This window comes from Calonectris borealis, chromosome 3, assembly GCF_964195595.1.
Source record: "Calonectris borealis chromosome 3, bCalBor7.hap1.2, whole genome shotgun sequence".
Classification (NCBI taxonomy): domain Eukaryota; kingdom Metazoa; phylum Chordata; class Aves; order Procellariiformes; family Procellariidae; genus Calonectris; species Calonectris borealis.
Genome location: NC_134314.1, coordinates 27188038 through 27205782, shown reverse-complemented (window position 1 = coordinate 27205782; position 17745 = coordinate 27188038). Strand labels below are relative to the sequence as shown.

Sequence of the window (17745 nt, the reverse complement as noted above, 5' to 3'; positions counted from 1 at the left end):
ATGACACCATTTCCTAGATAAAATCAGAAACTGCACTTATGTGAATGGCATTTCTTTGAACTTCTTGTTTGTTTTTTTCCTTTAAACTACAGAACTCAATCACTCTTGCATGTTTAGTACATCCTACTCCCATTCCAGTAACTATTCTTCCTTTATCCAAGGCACATCATTAGTGCTCTAAAGCACTACTGGAGAGGCAAGCACCTCCTTTTCGCCATATTTGTTTTACCTGTCAAAAAGACCACAGGGAAGAAAGAGAATTAAGAGCTTACTGAATACAGTTCAACAAACATAAATATATATACACAGATATATAAATATCTGTAATTTCTTAAATATATGCCAACGAGAAACATGTTCCTAATTCAATATACGAGACACAGTTCAGCCTCTCAAGCTCTAACACGAACTAAAGTGCAATGGGGTTGTTGGCTAGAGCAGCACATCCACTGAGCATGCTGTAATAGCAGGTTTTGATTGCAGACCCGATGGCTCTACGAGTATCTTGGCAACACTTTTAGTGCTGCTTAGTTTAGCCAGCCTAATTAATAGTGCTTCAATGAGACAAATAATTCCATGAGCATCAGCACTAAAGAAGCCTACAACTTTCTATTTAGCAGCAATTCCCAACCTTCAATTGAAGCTTTTCCTGCTATCAAATTTATAGAGGTTTCTCTTCTATGGATTTTCTAAGTACACACATCTTGAATAGAGTCCTTCTCGCACTGGAGAACTAACCAAGTCTCTCTCCTCCACCCAGCGACATATTTTTTAAAAAACTTCATTCTGACAAAATTGGGTTGATGTCAGCTAACGGAAGAAAAAAAAAAAAGAGGTAAGTACATGACTCACTGAAAAGTATAAACAGACAGTGTGATCCCACAGTCCTCATTTTTTACACTTTTTTTTTTTTTTAAAGAATACCACTACAACTGGCACTCTTGATTCTAGAAATAAAAGTTAACAGAATTAAGGTGAACTAGCAGGACTGATAAAACTCAAGATTTTCTCCTGCGGAAGTGGCCAAAACACCACATGTCGCTGACTTTCTTTCAATGGTTTACTCCTGCAACAAAAAACATTCATGCTTGAGAATCTTGCCTGAATGCTTCAGCACCTTTCCTAATGGGAAAAAAAAAAAAATGGAAATAGATGAAAACAATGGGCAATTGAAATAAAAAACACAGGAGGGCACGAAGACCTACTTGCAACTAATGCTGTTTAAGGGGAGGAGCAACATCTCCCCGCTAGAGCCTTTCCAGTGCTAGAGACATGTCAATCTCCAAACCCATTTGGCACAGGTAGCATAACTAAATGCTTACTGTGTTAAGCAAAAATGTTTCCATAAAAAGGCCACTACTAGCAGCAAAGAGAATTAGAATTAGACATTTTAATGAAATCCACTGCCTAATTTTCGAGATGGGCCAGCACGAGCAGCAGAAATTAGAACGAGGGGGAGAGGAGGAAGAAAACTGCAAATTAACTCCAGTTTCAGGGTTATATTCACACAGGATACAATGAGATTTTTTTTTTTTTTTGGTGCAGGCACTTGAGCTGTTGCTGACAAGCTTAAAAATTTTTAAGTACTTGCTCTTATGTCAAGTTTCCCTTAGACACCAATACGGATTTTCAACATATGCATGCTGCCTCAGCTTTTAAGGTTTCTTCAGGAAATTACAGTATTATATTCAAACAGGAATTAAGTAAACTACCAAGACATAGTACATTACTAGATCCTGTTCTTAAACACCATCTATATTTATTTCACCCATTTTCCAAACCTGTAACTGACCAGCTAAAGGATATTTGCGCTTCAGAATTAAAAAGTGACACATGGTAATTTAAACATAGTTTAACTCCTAATTGCATTTCTGCTTCAAATCTTACTTCAGGCTCCATTTTCTTCTCCTACGTTGTAAACAAAAATTCATGGGGGAAGCCTTCACTTTATTTGTTCACTTCCATTCACCAGCTACGTGTCCTCCTTCAGCTGCCAGATAAGGGAAATTGCAATCAATCCTTCCCCCACCCTTTTTATACTGCCTCAGAAAGACCTCGGAAAAAGGTCTTTCTTCAGGCAAACACAAGCAGAAGCTGCAATTTGATTTTGGTAAGCAAAGCAGTGAACAAGATAAGGCGTCAAATCCCTGAAACAACCTCATATGGCTCGCCAGCTCCCCAACAAGGTCCCCAGTCACTTGCTTTTGGCCCCTAGAAGTTATTTTTTTGCCTGCACCATTCCATGGCTTCATCAAGAGAGCAGGGGAAGCCTAAACTTTCTTCAGGCGAACACGCTGCTTGGTGGTCAGGACACTACGAGGAGAGCAAGGATTAAATCACGTAAGGTAGAAGCAGCACTGAATGCAAGTTCTACTTCCCGGGGATGTGTTTAACCCCCAGGCCCTGGCACAGGCACCTTCCCCCTGTCTGTCAGAAGGGGAAGGGCGAGCTTTTCCTCATTCCTCCCCCCCTCCACTTCTGCAGAACTCATCGATAGTCAACTCTTTGAAAGACCATCCATAGGGGACACTCAATGCTAAGGATTCCAGGAGGATAGGACACTTGACGCCCTATGCTAACCGACTGGTGGGATTTCAGACATTGCTTCTACTCCGAAGTCAGCCAGTGGACATACCAGCCTGGAGCTGATGAGAACCACGGCCATGCTCACACTCACAGCGAGCTGTAACGCACCCTGCCCTCCACTCAGACCTCAAGGCACCCCCAGTCGAAAGCCACAACTAACTCGTAAGCAAAAAACTCTTTCTAGGATCCAATCCTGTAGATCGCCATCTTAAAATCCATCCCAGAGACTCCCGCCAGTAGCACGAGCGGGAGCCCTGAGGAAAACCAGCAAGAGCACAGAAAACAGACATCTTCCCCTAGAAGCACATCCTAACCAGTTGCACGATGAAACGCTGAGGAAGCTGGATCCTACTCCAGATTCATGAAGCGTGTAACAAGCTCCCAGCAGACTCCAGTGAAGTCTAGTATGGGCGTTATCAGCTTGGCATCTCCCACAAAGCCTGCTATCAACATCAACATCCCTCAAGTCACTTCACCTGCTTTCACCTGCGAGCAGGGACAGCAGGTGAGGGCAACAGGGTTTCACAAATATGGATCCCACGTGATCCTTTGGGCCAAACACACTTTAATTTTCAAATAAAGTACTAAGTGAGATACTGAAATGATTTCTGAGGGCAGGGACTAATTCACAGCGCAGCACAGCAGAGTCATCATGCAGTGGATGACCCTGCATCAAAGAGTCACTGGAAGCAGCTAATGGATTTCCTCTCAAGCCACGAGGAGACGCAGCAGCAGCTGGTGATGGACCGCGGTACGCAGACCTCCTCCTGCTTGCTAGGCGGCAAGCCAGCAAATGGACAACTGCTCCAGGCAGCTGAGGTCTCTAATTCTATCTTCACATGTTTCATGGCAAAACCAGAACTGCTACAGATTTTTCGCATGGTCAAAGATCATTTCACATGCCCAAACCGTGTTTGTAGAATATGTTGAAGTTGTACTTTGGTCTTGCAGCATCCTAGCACCAACTTTCTCATCATGAATATTAATGGCGCACAGCATAGGGGCAGACATTCAAGAAGGAATCCATACAAAACATTAATAAAATTACTAGATTTCACGATAAGAGAAAGTATTAATCAAAGATCACAGTTCATGGGCACGTACCTTAAACGGAACCAGATGTTGCAACTGCTATCTCCCCCTCCCATGGATGCTTTAAAGCCTGATACGAAGGCTCTGCCAGGCAGAAGGGTTGCGGGGGAAGGGTCTACAGGAGACAGAGCAAAAATGATAACCGATGCCCCGCTGAAGCTGGCATTCAACATCTACCTGCTACGTCTCTGGCCCCTATTTTCAAAGCACCTGCCATTTTCTGAACTACAGCCAACGATGGGCCAATTGCGGGTCCTAGTCTCAGTTGCTACCATCCATTTTAAAAAAGGGACAAGGGACTATCTACTCTCAAAAACCAATACACTGCAGCACCGAATCAAAATGCTGCTCTGCCGAGCGACGCATTGAACAGGTTGCCCCATACTGTTTCCTGGCAGGCAAGGATTTACTTTCTCTTTTATGTCAATTAAGCAGAGGCAACAGAGGTTAAAGAGCACCTGATGCCATAGCCACTGGAGTGGAGGGAGGGACTATCTCTGCCTTTAAGAGAGGCCAGAAAACATCTGCTATAACGAAATATGGATTCGTTGCAGTTAAATGCATTTGCCATTTGGAGAAACAAAAAAAAAAACCCAACCCACATTTAATCTCACTAATGAACTTGTAGCATGCATTTTTCCAGTATACAAGACTGTTGGCAGGAGGTAACATCTTTTTTTAGACCAACTGATATAATTAGAAAAATAACTCCATGTATAATCATAAAATTTATTTTAGAGCTACAGATGTATAATCTCTGCCCACAAACCTTGTCTTATCTGTTTACATCACACAGAGAAGGGGATGTTACCAATTTACTACAACAATACACCCCTTACAGAAAAAAAAAGTTAGAAGTATTGAAACATAACCACCTAATTACTTTCTTCCAACTGAAGTCAAAAATCAGTAGAACTCAGCTGTTACTACAAAAAAACTGCCTTTAGAAAATATTTCAAACCAAGCAGACTTCAAAATCTTCTGAACAATCTCAGGGACATTAACTGGGAAGTCAGACTTTGTAGGGGACACCAGAGTAAGTTCTCCCTCTGCTCCCATCAGACTGTGGTCTTTCAAATTTGACTTCAAAAGGCATAGTATTTTCTTCAAGTCTTAAGCAATACAACAGAAGAATCTGGAAGCTAGCAGAAAAACTAAAGATACCTATCTGGTAATAAACTTATTTGGAGCCTTTAACACAGTGTTCTATGTTTAGAGGGATGTTAATATATGGATCCGATGTTTCTTCTCTACAAACCATTATTTATTTTAATAATTCAAGCACACATTTCACACTAGTACTAACTGACTACGCTCACAAAAAGTTTTTACAAAAGGTAAGTATTCTCAAGACACTGAAGTTGTAAAGTTGCAGATGTTCTTAGAAAGTATTTTACACAGCATTTGTCATACTGGAAAAAAATTCTTAAACTTTCAGTAAAACTACCTTTACTGTGCACATACAGTTTACTTCAGTTTCACACAGTGGCATAGTTCTCTCTCTGATATTAACTGGAAGTACACGCGCATTCAAATCGTGTAGTGGTATTTCTTCAAGGATTTACAGCAAGATGTGCAAAAACACCATGACACTATCAATATTAAAAGTAAAATGCAATTAAACATTTGAGGGTGAATAAACAGTGAAAAACATGACAATTCCATTTGCGTCATTAAAAACATCAAAGCTAAAGACAGGTAAAATCCTCGATATGCCCTCTACAGAATCATAGAACAGGTGGAAGGGGCCTCTGGAGATCATCTAGTCCATCCAAAGCCTCTGCTCAAAGCATGGGTCACCTACAGCAGGTCACCAGGGACCATGTCCAGTCAGGTTTTGAGCATCTCCAAAGATGGAGACTCCACAACCTCTCTGGGCAACCTGTGCCAGTGTTTGACCACCCTCACAGTAAAAAAACTGTTTTCTTATTTCAGTCAAAATTTCCTGTGTTTCAGTCTTTGCCCATTGCCTCTTAAAACGTCATGGGGTACCCCTGAGAAGAGTTTTGCTCTGTCTTCTTTACACCCTCTCATCAGGTATTTATATACACCAGTAAGATCCCATGAGCCTTTTTCTTCTCAAACCTAAACTATCCCAGCTCTTTCAGTCTCTTCTCATGACAAATGCTCCAAGCCCTTAATAGCCTTTGTGGCCCTTTGCAGGACGCGGTCCAGTATGCCCATGACCCTCTTCTTCTGGGAAGCCCAGCACTGGACACAACACTCCAAGTGTTTTTCCCCCAATGCTGGCCAGACGAAAAGGATCACCTGCTGGCAATGCTTTTCCTAACGCAGTCCAGGATATCATTGGCCTTCTTTGCCATGAGGGAGCACTGCTGGCTCATGGTCAACTTGTCCACCAGGTCATCCAGGGCCTTTTCCTGAAAAGCTGCTTTCCAGATGGTTGCCCCCAGACTGTACTGGAGAATGGGGTTATCCGTCCCCAAGTGCATGCAGGGCTTTGTATTTCTCTTTACTGACCCCAAGTGCATGCAGGGCTTTGTATTCACTGAGCTTCATGAGTTTCCTCTCTGCCCATTCCTCCAGCCTGTCAATGTCCCTCTGAACGGCAGCATAAACATCTTTCTTATCAACCACCTCCAAGGAGATCCCTGACATGCCAAAGTCTGTTTCCTCCACGGTTGTGATGCTGTTTTTTGCCCTGTTCCTTTCTCTCAGGATCCTGAGCTCCACCATCTCACGGTCACTACAGCCAAGGTGACCATGGTCACTACAGCCACTGCAACCCTGACCTTCACATCTCAACCTGTCCTTTCTTGTTTAGAAGTATGAGGTCCAACAGAGGGCCTCTGTCCATTGACTCCTTGACCACCTGCGTTAGGAAGTCATCAATGCACTCCAGAAAACTCCTGGATTGTTTATGTCCTGCTGTGTTGTCCTTCCAGAAGATGTCAGGGTGGTTCAAGACCTACATGGGGACCTGGGCCTGCAAACATGAGGTTTCTTCCAGTTACCTGAAGAAGGCATCATCTACTACTTCTTCCTGATCAGGCTGTCTGCAGCAGACACCCAAAACAATGTCACCCACTAACCCCAACCTGCTCTCAGGTGGCCCATCATCCATCCCAAGGCAAAGCTTCACATATCCCTGCTGCTCTCCCACAGAAAGGGCAACCCCCTGACCTTGCCTTCCTGGCCTGTCCTTAGGAGCCTGTATTCATCCATTGCAGCACTCCAGTCACGTGAGGTATCCCACCACGCCTCTGTGATCCCAGTGAGATCTATACATTTGAAAAAAGGAATAAAGCTTCTAGATGGTTACATCTTAAGAAGGGATGGTTACAACCTGTAAGCACGAATTTAGAGAGGGGTATAGTATGGTACCACCTGCTTCCACAGCAGATTAATGGCCACGGACCAAGCATGCGTCTTTAGGCTGATAATGGGAGAAACTATGGTAGAACAGTGAAATTTAGTCTAAAAAGTTTTTTCCCTGAGAAAGAGGTGTGGTATGGGAAGAACAGAGGGCTTTTTCTTAAGGAGCTTTCACAAGATTTTGGTATGATAACAGCACCCTGGATTTCAACACCACACATAATAAAGATACAGACACTGCCTCAGCCGAATGCCAAGCAGCAGCAGCAGACCATCGGCTTCTCTAACACAGAGACCGGGGCACGGGAGGAGGCCAGGGTGTAACCAGGTCTCTCAGGGAAGGGGTCTCGCATGCATCAAATAACTCTACAGAGAAGCTTTAGCATATACCACCAAGAAGAAAAATTATAGATGACAGATACAAGCTGTAAGCTCAAACAGAAAAATGAAATGATTCAGAGTTGCATCAGATTAGGTTTACAAACACTACATAAAAATCATTCCCAAAAGAAGAAAGAGTTCAGCAGACTCTTAAGCTAAACTAAGTGCATACATAAAATTTCAAATTAATTTTTTTGCCATTGAAGTTTTCAAATAAACAACATCTGCAAAAAGTCTCACAGGAAAGTGGTCTTTATCCTTTGAGTAAAACAACTGAGCAGCAGCAAGACAAAACAGCAGCAAAACAAGAGTTATAAGCTATTTCCACCACCCACCAATGCAAAGAGTGCTAGCGATTTAACATAAAAGCCAAAATATAATACTGCATTCAAAGGTTCCTAAGAAATTTCTATTTTTTTACCAATGGAAAAAAAAATGCAGAGATCCAGTTTTGTACTGCAAATTCCATGCACAGAGAAATTAAGTTGACAGGATGTATTGGCCCTTAAATTCTAATGTACAGGAGTAGGAAACAACATTTAATCAACTACCGACTGATCTATAGAATTGAAAGCATTTTATTTTTATCTGATGCTTTTCATTAGACAAGCTATTGAAATGCATCATGCGGAATGTGTTATTTTCTTTTATCAAAGCAATTTGCCAGAAAGCCTACTCTTCGGTGAAGTATAGTTTTTGATGTGTAGCAAATGATATACTACACATTACAGTTTGAGTTGAAAAAGCCTTCCAAGTTTTCACTCCTAAGGAAAATAAAAATGGTCCAGATTTAGAAAAAAAACCCACAAACTACATTTTTAAGTCGCTCTATGCACACTGGTGACCACATACTATGGTTTTTTTTTCCAATCAAATCAGATACACTAAATATTCAACAGAAGGCATTTAGGATCCAACACAGGAGAAGGAATTATTTAAGCAAGTTGAGAGCCACACTGCCACTGGCCCTATACAAAGCCCTTCCTTTTGAGACCGAAGGGTGCAGCTCTTTAATTTGTCTTGTAAAGCAGAAGTGGTGAGAAGCATGCTGACAGCTAGAAATTGCTGTTCTGTGGGAAAACAGCCACATCTGCCAAGGAAGGCCAGAGAGACCTCAATATTGTGGAAAACCACCAGCAGCTTAATAGTACACAGCCTGCTCCTCCGGCACATCCCACCAGGCTGGCTCATCCTGCAGGAAGGGCAAGAGCAGAAGAGGGAACCTGGGCGGCAGCAGAAAGGAAGGGGAAAGAGCAGAGTGCAAAGAGAAGAAAAAAAAAATGTTCACAAGGGCAGTCAAGAATCCGGCACAGAAGGGACAGGAGGGGAAGCAAAGAATCAGAAACACAAGGCAGACAGAGCTGTTTGTGTCGGAGGAAGTAAGCAAGATCCTGGGACGTCAAGGACGGGGAAGGACGGGAAAGCACCAACGTGCGGGGCAAGGAGTCTGAGACACCAGTGGTAACAGCAGAGAAAGGTCGCTGTCAACATAAGCACAAGTTGTCCATCACGTAACTGGGGAAGGGAGGGAAGAAGGGATCCAGAGATCCAGCAGAGCAGTTAAGGAGACCTGGGGAAAGAATCAGTGTACTGACATGGGAAACCAAAAGGATCCCTCTGCAAAATGATATATAAAAATTTTAAGTTACTGTACAAATATAAATTATTAACTTGTATTCCTGAGAGGCTGACAGGTATAGATTAGGAAAAAAACGTATTTGTAGGGAAAAGGGGGTCAGAGAAACTGAGTTAGCCCATTCTTTTCCTGGTCCACATACACATTAACGCACAAGGGAGCAAACAAAGGAAGGACTGGAAATAATGGGGGGCAAAGACATCCCCCTCTGCTTCTTGGACATTTCTTTTCAGATGTTTTCCAGATGAACCCTTCCTACTCTTCTCCCCTTAGAAAGAGGTGAAGAATTCTACCATACATTTTGTCAGCCAACACAACAAAAATAAAACCAACAAAGTAATTCTTTCAAAATAATTCAAGTGTATATCTTGTTTCTCCTCTCCTCGGGATACTTCAGATAACTCTCACAATGTACAACGCAGCAATATTGCTAGGTCTTTCTGCTAGTCCCTTCCCATCGAGACGCTACAGCAATTCTTTAAGTTGTCCGCCTTTTGAGGGTGTTTTTGTGTATGTTTGTTTTGCTAGGTTTTTTTCGGTGACACCCTAACATACGCCATGCTCTACTGTCCTCTCAAATAATAGAGGTTTTAAGTATGCTAGCAAAGACTGCAGATTAAACAAAGCCTAAGACTACTTCTGTACTTCAAAATGGAGGTTTTAGGGTGTATGAGAGTGTATTCTTTTACTGGTGTACAGGAGCAAACAAACCAAAGAACACCTTTCATTGCTGCTTAATAGAAACGAGGGCAGGGAGAAACAGGGGAGAAAGGGGGAAGCGCATGCATCCAAGACAAGTTGCCCCATCAACTTGAGAAAAGTGCAGCGAGTTCATGTATTCCAACATGCCACTTGCTGATATTTATCTGCCTCAGAAAGCTTTACGTTTGAAGGGATGAAAAAAATTGTGTAAGTGGAAGGAAAGCAGATGTCTAGAGATAAAGCCATCGTCACTGTCTCAGACTTGCCACATGGCAAAGCTGGGAAAAGAACTCACCGATATCTACCTGGTTTCAGAGAAGTACTACAAGACCTCCTGCCTGCTCTAAAAGCCGTTTCAGTCCACACCTGCCCACACTGGGAAGATGAGGTCTGAACTACCAGTGCACAGAACGAAGAGCAGGGCAGCAGAGTTGGCGTCTTCCTCTTCCATCCAACTATGGCAACTTCTGCTGCAAGTCACAGAGTCTACAGGGCGATTCTTCACTATTTCAAGGTAAGCCTTCACAGTAGCAATTTCCTAAGGAGGATCACAACCATCTCAGTGACACGAACACCTTATTGGTGTTATGGGATATATTACAGCATCAGCACAGCCTACAGATGATTCGCCAGGAATTGGCACAGATCACTGGGAACTTCAGGACTTCATCAAGTATGGGAAAACACCTAACTAGACGGACACCAAGACTTAAACAAGTCTCCTGACTTGTTTAGGCCTGAACTGAGCCCAAAAATGGTTTGATTTTGTGTTACTGCCTTTATGCATATAAAGAGGAAACTTAATCGGGGTAAAGTAAGACTAATATAATGCATTACACTAGATTAAGGGCGTAACGACCACTAAGATCTATGCTGACCTAACAGTTTGTTAATTATACGCCCTAATGATTTCCCTTATGTTTTCCCTGCAAGAGGTATGGTGTACCCCTGCTTTTTGTACTTATTTCCAATTCTGTATCTGCAGTTTGCATCAACACTACCCGTTTAACGTAAGGGGGAATGAACAGTGTACCCTGTAGCTATCTTCCAAAGAGAGATCTTCCGCTATTCTCCTCAGCCAGATTCTTATAGCAGAACTTTTAAAAACTATTTGCTGGTAGGAATTTAAAATGAGGCTTTTCCCATCCATTTCCAGCTTCAATAGATTAGTTTCAGATCCAGGATTGCAGCTGTATTTTTGTACCCAAAACTCCTACAGAGTCAACACTTATCTGAGATGATGGTACTATATTCCATTTATCAGAACACATTAATAACGAACTGACAAGGAAAGTTCATAGGTCCGTGCAGGAAGCCCTAATAAAAATGCCTTCCTGCATTGCTGACAAGGCACAAAGTACTCAGGACAGATACTACAAGTGTGTCTCTGCGGTTGTATTTCATCGGATTCCTCCTAGTCCAGCTAAAAACCCACAAACGTATTCCTACAGTATATTTAGGCACTCGTGTAATCTGATCCATGCATATAAAAAAATCTTCTAACTTTAACTTTTGCTTGATTCCACTGCAATGCCAAGGAGCCTGGGTTGTTTTATTTTTCCTTTACCCGCTCAGATATTTTTTACATGTATGGAACTTAATATGTACTCACATATAAGTAATGGGAAGAAGTGGTCTTTTTAGCCATCACAGGACAAAAAGGCTATTTCATATATTACAATTCAATGAAGAGGAGAAACAATGAATAGTTGCACTCTATTTACAGAAATAAGTACCATATAATACCATGAACGTTATCTTTACATTTGCACACAGCAACCAGTTTGTGGGGGATTTATTATTTTTTTAAAAAAAAAAAAGAGAAGAGAGACATAGGTCTCAGTGGGATTTCAGTCACAAGCACATTCAGTATCCCTACAATAAGAAGTGTACACGCTTGAAAGTCAACACTAAGAAGAAAAGCTTAGCACAAAGAGAAAGAGACTCCTGAGTCTAGTCTGTGCACAAAGCCAGCAGAAACTGCTGGAAGTAAAAATAGCACCCACACGGAGACTATGTAAACCAGTTTTGCTCTACTTCAGAAGGATAAAGAGCTCAGTCACAAGAAGATGCAAACCTGCGCCTAGGATTTTCAAAAGAAAAAGCCAAATTTAATACATCAGTTCAACCAAATATCTTCACTACTGTCTATCAGAAAACTTCACCACCATGACTACTCTTACTACCTAGAGTAAAAAAAACAGTTTATGTGAGAGTACTGAGTTTAGAAAAAGAAAAGACTGTTTAGGTTTTGCTATGAACAGACCAACTTTGATTCAGGTTGAAACAAAGGTGCTTTTGAAAATTTCTCTGGCTAGTGAGTTCAGTTTCTTGGATTCCAAGTTAGTAAGAGTTCACACACATTTAAGGTGCACCTTCCAGATAACACTTCCCCTCCAGTGTCAAACTCTACCAACCAAAACTCACACAGGCTTCTGAGGTGTCCAAAGTTTAAAGAGGAAACACTGAAAAATGCCCATGGTTCATCAAGTCAAACGTCAATCATGCCTCCCACTCGCTCTGTATCCGTAGAGTTGAACAGTGCCTCGCTGGAATTACTCTGACGGAGTTTCTCTAGCAAAATCAGCAAGTGCCAGCCGGCAAGTCACGCTGGCGGATACCACCTCGACGTCTCAAAACCGCGTTAAATTGAAAGTAAATTCACCTTTGAAGATACTACCGAAAAAGGATTATGAACAAAAGCTCGGCTACGCGTTTCACTGACAACGCTGCGGGACTTACACCGAGAAAAAGAAAAAGCTTATTTGCCTCTCTTGCTTTGCATGACCAAGTTTCCAGGCGTGGAAGGCAGAAACGGGAACGTTTTTGTCTGCTAGAGGGTTTTGGTTTTTTCCCATGTACAGAGCAGATAGTATCTATCGAAAGGGGAAAAAAGGGGAGGGTTTAATACCCTCCAAGGTCTCGTTATTCCGATGACGTGAACGTTAATCACAACATATATTCACATCCTGTGACTCCTAACCCCTCTGCCCTCCAAACAGTACTTTTCCTCCCCTAAGAGGCGGGCCTCCAGGTTTCGCTCGTGAAAGCCCATTTACCATCAAACCACGGCGCAATGCTAAACCCTAACCGAGACTCCGGCGCCGCCTTTCACTCCCGGGGTTACCACCACGGACTGGCGGCCCCGGCCGCCCCACACCGCGCGGTGCCGAGCGGGGCCGGCATGCCACGGCAGCCCCAGGGCTTCCAGGAGCCCCACACCGCAGCCTCGGGGCGGGCGCGGCGGCGCCTCACCCCGCCGGCGCCGGGCCGGGGAGCTCGGCGGGCACCTGCCGGGGCGGCTCACCTGCGCCCCCCGCCCCGGGCGGCGGGCGGGGCGGGGACCGGCCTGGCCCCGGTGCCGGGGCCGCCCCCCGCTCCCGCTCCCCGCTCACCTTGGGCAGCTCGCGGAGCTGGTTGGCGTCCAGCAGGAGCTCCTCCAGGCTGCGGCTGTAGCGGTAGATCTCCTCGGGCACGGCGGCCAGCGAGCAGTGCCGCTTGTCGATGGACTCCACATGGCGGTTGCACCGCCACAGGGGGATGCAGTGGAACATCGCCCCGCCGGGGGGGGGGGCGGGGGCCGGGCCGCTGGGGGCCGCGGGGCGGGCGGCGCCGCCGCTCACCGCCGCCCCCTCCTCCCCGCCGGCCGCCGGAGCCGCTACCCCCTCGGCCGCCGCGCAGCGCGGGTCCCGGCGAGCCGGCGGCGGCAACCCGCATCCAGCGCGCCGCCGCCGGCGGCGGGAAGCGGCCCCGGGCGAGCGCGGCGGCCCCGGGAGAACAATGGGCGGGAGCCGGAGCCGAGCGGGGCGGGGGGCGCCCCCCCTACTGCTCCGCGGCGAGCCGTTGCCCTCCCCGCAGGGGCATCGCGGGGCGCCGGGCGCAGCGCTGCTGCTGGCGGCCGCCGCGCATTCCCGCGCCTGACCCGGAACACGGGCGGCCTCTCCCCCTCTCCCCTCCCCTCCTCCCCCGTCCCGGCTGACATCAGCGGGGCCGGGCCCTGCCGCCCCGCCCCGGCCCCGGCCCCGGCCCCGGCCCGCCGGCCTGCCCGGGGAGGCGGCCAGCCACCCGCACCCCTCCGGCGCCGCCTCGCCCCGGGGCAGCCGGGGGCGGGCGCCCGCAGAACTTTCTGCCAAGGATAAAGCGGCGGCGGCACGGAGTTTCCCCCGGGTGGAAGTGTGGAGCCTGGCCGGGGCGGGGGGGCTACTGCGCCCGGGGGTTGGGGGGTCCCGGCAGCCGCCGCGCAGGGCTCCCTCCGCCTGCCGTCGCTGCAGGCGGCGGTACGGGGAGGCACGGGTTTGCTTTCGGTCAGGGGGCGTAACACGGCTTGAAATGAGTGGGAATGCCGCGAACCGGTTTGGGCCACTCGTTTTACCTACTTTCAGACACGCTGTTCCTCACCCCAGATGCTGGCAGGCATCGCCGAGCGGGAATGTGCGCAGGCTGCTCAGCATTCTCTTTTCAATTGCTGGAACACAACGCTATCGGGAAAGCAACGTAATAAAATGTATGGAATGCTGTTTAGGTACCGTGGCCGTGGATGATGTTTTTCCTTTCAAACTGCATTGCTGTGGCATTAAAAAAAATCAATATACTATCCTCAAGGCTTTCTGAACTAAGGTTTTTTAAATCCACTTTCAAAAGAGCTGCTTGTAGGGTCAGAAGGTAAACACGCCGGCAGCCCCCTGCCTGCGTCTGCCGGCTCCGGGCTCCCGCAGCCCCGCTCCTCGTAGTACCCCTGCGAGCGGGGCGATGCACTGAGCTCCGACAACAAAACACAGTTTCAGAAGCTCTCCTCTCTCTGGTTGCATAACAGCAATTTTGTAATCTACACAGTGATATAAAATACTTTTGAACACAGGCACTTAATATCAGAGCTGCTTTTGAAATATTGCTAATTTCTTGCATAATTATAACTGGGTGCAGATACAGGAATAGGGGAGAGGGGGAAGTTTATTGTAGTCGCCTCTGTTCTTCAATTCCTGCACGGTAATTGACAATACTTAGTCTTATAAAATTGCAATGTATTTATTGTTGTTTTTTCTTAAATCAGCTGATAAATCTTGCAAGCTACACTTGTTTAATTTCTTTGGGAATTGCAGTGATCTGCCAATTTTTGGTTTTAAAAAAGACATTTTAGCACCCTGTGTACTGTTACTCTTTGCTGACCTGTAAAACAATAAACTTTTAAAATGTTATCATTTTCTTATAAGTACCTTAAAAAGATCTGTCAGAACCAAGTTTCTTTCTTCAATCAATATATCCAGGAACTACAAAAAACCATGTGGAACCTCCCAACGTGACTAAATAAAGTATGTAAAGAAATCTGCTAGCCTGCAAGGAAAGAACTGTAAATATTGCTGACCTGATAACAACTGAAGTGGTTTTTTTAGAAAGCCACAGGAAATGATCTGACTTCTGACCATGCCATGATTAAAAAATGTGTGTTGGTGACAAAGCGTCGGCATTTCACCTCAGAGGACCATAACTGGGTTTCCAACATAATTTTCATCCTCTACAAGTGTACGAACCATTTATAGCACACGCAAAATAAAGCTGCAATTGATCTTTTTCATCCTGCACTTGAGAGAGAGATCATTACCTAATGGTATTCTGAGCAGGGCTTGGAGATTAGTGTTCTCAACATATCTACAATATTTTGAGGCAAAGCTTTCCTCAGCTCCTGCAGTACCCACGGAGGGAGCGTTCATAAATGCGTTCACGTGTGCTTGGCAACGGGGCAGGCACACACCAGCGCTCTCAGGCCTTCCCAGCCCCGGGGCAGGAGATTAGATAACTACAAGACAGGAGAAAATCAAACAAACGTGTTGTGCACCGGCACAGAGCTTGGCAAAGACAGGGATGCAGGAGGTTGGCCCGCAGACCTCAGAAGTGGAGATGAGGAGGACCATCACCATCACTCTTGGTGGGTCCCAGCTGGTGGCCAGCTGGGCACTGACAGCACACTTCTTCCAGCTGATGGTGAGGCTGGTCCTCCCTGAGAGCAAGCAGAGGGGCCAGGTTCAGAAAATCAAGCTTCTCATGGCAGCTCCGACCCAAGTTCTGACATGGGAGGTCTCAAACCAGATGCAGGGAACCCGGTGCTCTCAGCAGAGACCAACCGAGATCTGCTATCAAGATTGCCTTGCCTAATTTCAGCAACCATTACAGCTCCTGGGTGCCTTTCTTCCTAGAGAACCCTCTGGAGAAGCAGGCCTGCAGGGGAGCCATGCAGCAGGGCAGGTGAACAAGGGAGGGCTGTGGCTGACAGCCCCCGGTATGCATAGGACATGCAGTCCTATATAAGACTACATTGTAGGGATGGGCTGGCATGAAAGCATTTGAAACTGAAGAACAATGTGACTTGCTTAATTGCCAAACGGGAGGGTGAACAGGTTGACTCCCGAGCTCCAGTTCTTAAGAACAGGCTTGTGAGTGGCACTTCAGGACCTCCTGTGCATCTTCTGCTTGGCTGGAAGCATCCACATTGTCCCACAGCTGAGCCTGACAACAGGCAAGAGCTCCAGCGGTGGCCACTGTGGGAGGGATTTCGTGCCAGCTGGTGGTGCTCTCCGTCCCGCCATCTTCTGTGCCGTTTGGGAGAAATGCCCCACACACCCTCCAGACAGAGGGCGTCAGGTCTCAGCACGCTGATCTGTCTCGGAGGCTTGTAAACAGTTTGAGCCTTTCTTGCATGACACGGATACCAAGTTTGGCATGAGGTGTCAGTTCTGCAGATGCTGTCATGTGTCTTATGACTAGGTCTCACTGTGACAAGTCTAGACAGTAACAGGAGGGTGACAGTGACTGTGGGGTGAGCCGGGATACTGTAATGAAGGATGAGGCAAACTGTTTGCATACTTCTCATGAGTGTCAGGGAGTCCAGGGGACAGAGTGATGGCAAGAGAGCTTAATGCTTATTTATGAGATTTGCCTTCACCATCTGACACTCAAAGTGAGGATAAGAGCCTCTTCCCCTTCTCTGAGATGGACAGCTACTGTCATAGGGTCTTTGATAAAATCCTTGGCAGCTTAGGACATCAGATTAGTGCTAGCGGCCCTGGTCCACCGCACACTTGAAGATACAGCCTGAGGCTATGGTATGGAAATAGGCATCAAGGAGGCTAAAAGGCAAACCAGCACCTTTATTGAGGAAATAGTATTCTCACAGCTAAAAGCATCATCCTGTAAACCTGGTCAGCTTTGGTCAGTGTAATGAGTTACTAGTCTCTGTTGTTCTGCTGCACTAAGAAATAGCAGCAATAAAAAACCCTTCCCTAAACCAAGAAGAGACCAATTCGGTACCCTGTGTGGCCAGAAGAAGAGTGACCTCATGTCGGGGCAAGTTTTGGTGGGAGAAGTCTTTGAAAAGGGAAAGAGGATTGTGATACAATAGAGTAACTAGAAGCTATAACCAGGCACGCAGGAGAGTTGCGAGCAAGCAGAGGAGGACAGCAAATTGCCAGGGTTCGTACTAACACCTGACACTAACACCTGACAAATTTCTTACTTGGGGCAATTGTGTCCCCCAGGGTAGGAGAAGTATTGCCCTCCCTGATAGCAGCAGTCCTGCTGCGTTACACATGGCAAGCCAAGGTGTGGCTCACGTGCAGAAGGAAATAAGGTCTGTTGCTCTCCCAGTTCCACAGGGGATTACCTGGCTCCAAACTGCCACTTGATAACCATTTGGTCTGTTTTACGTTTTTTTTCTTTTTTTTTTTTTTGAGCTTTGTTATTTAAATCTTTCCATTTCTTTTTTTTTTTTTCCTTTTTAGTAAGTCTAAATGTATTTTAGTACTTTTATATATTGGTTGGTTGAATTTTAGTTTACTTGGGACAACTTAAAGACTCTCCCAGCAATGCCAGGAGCCTTTGAGCTGTATGAAATTTGTAAGAGAGGTAATGCCACTTCCTCTTTTGCGAGAGCAATGAATAAGTGTGGGGACCACCTTCGTGCTTCTTTTCTGGCAGGGCACTTTCTTCAGCCTTGGGTGGACAAGGTCAGACTTCTACCA

General features: G+C 45.8%; 1 protein-coding gene across 1 annotated transcript in view; it reads right to left on the bottom strand.

The window, feature by feature from the left end:
• LRRC1 (leucine rich repeat containing 1) overlaps window positions 1-13318 on the bottom strand; it is a 77220-nt gene extending 63902 nt beyond the window's left edge. Inside the window, exon 1 of the mRNA XM_075145242.1 lies at window positions 13129-13318. Within this exon, the coding sequence (XP_075001343.1) occupies window positions 13129-13287 (159 nt within the window). The 5' untranslated portion in view covers window positions 13288-13318. The remainder of the gene's footprint in view (window positions 1-13128) is intronic.
• Window positions 13319-17745: the final 4427 nt, after the last annotated feature.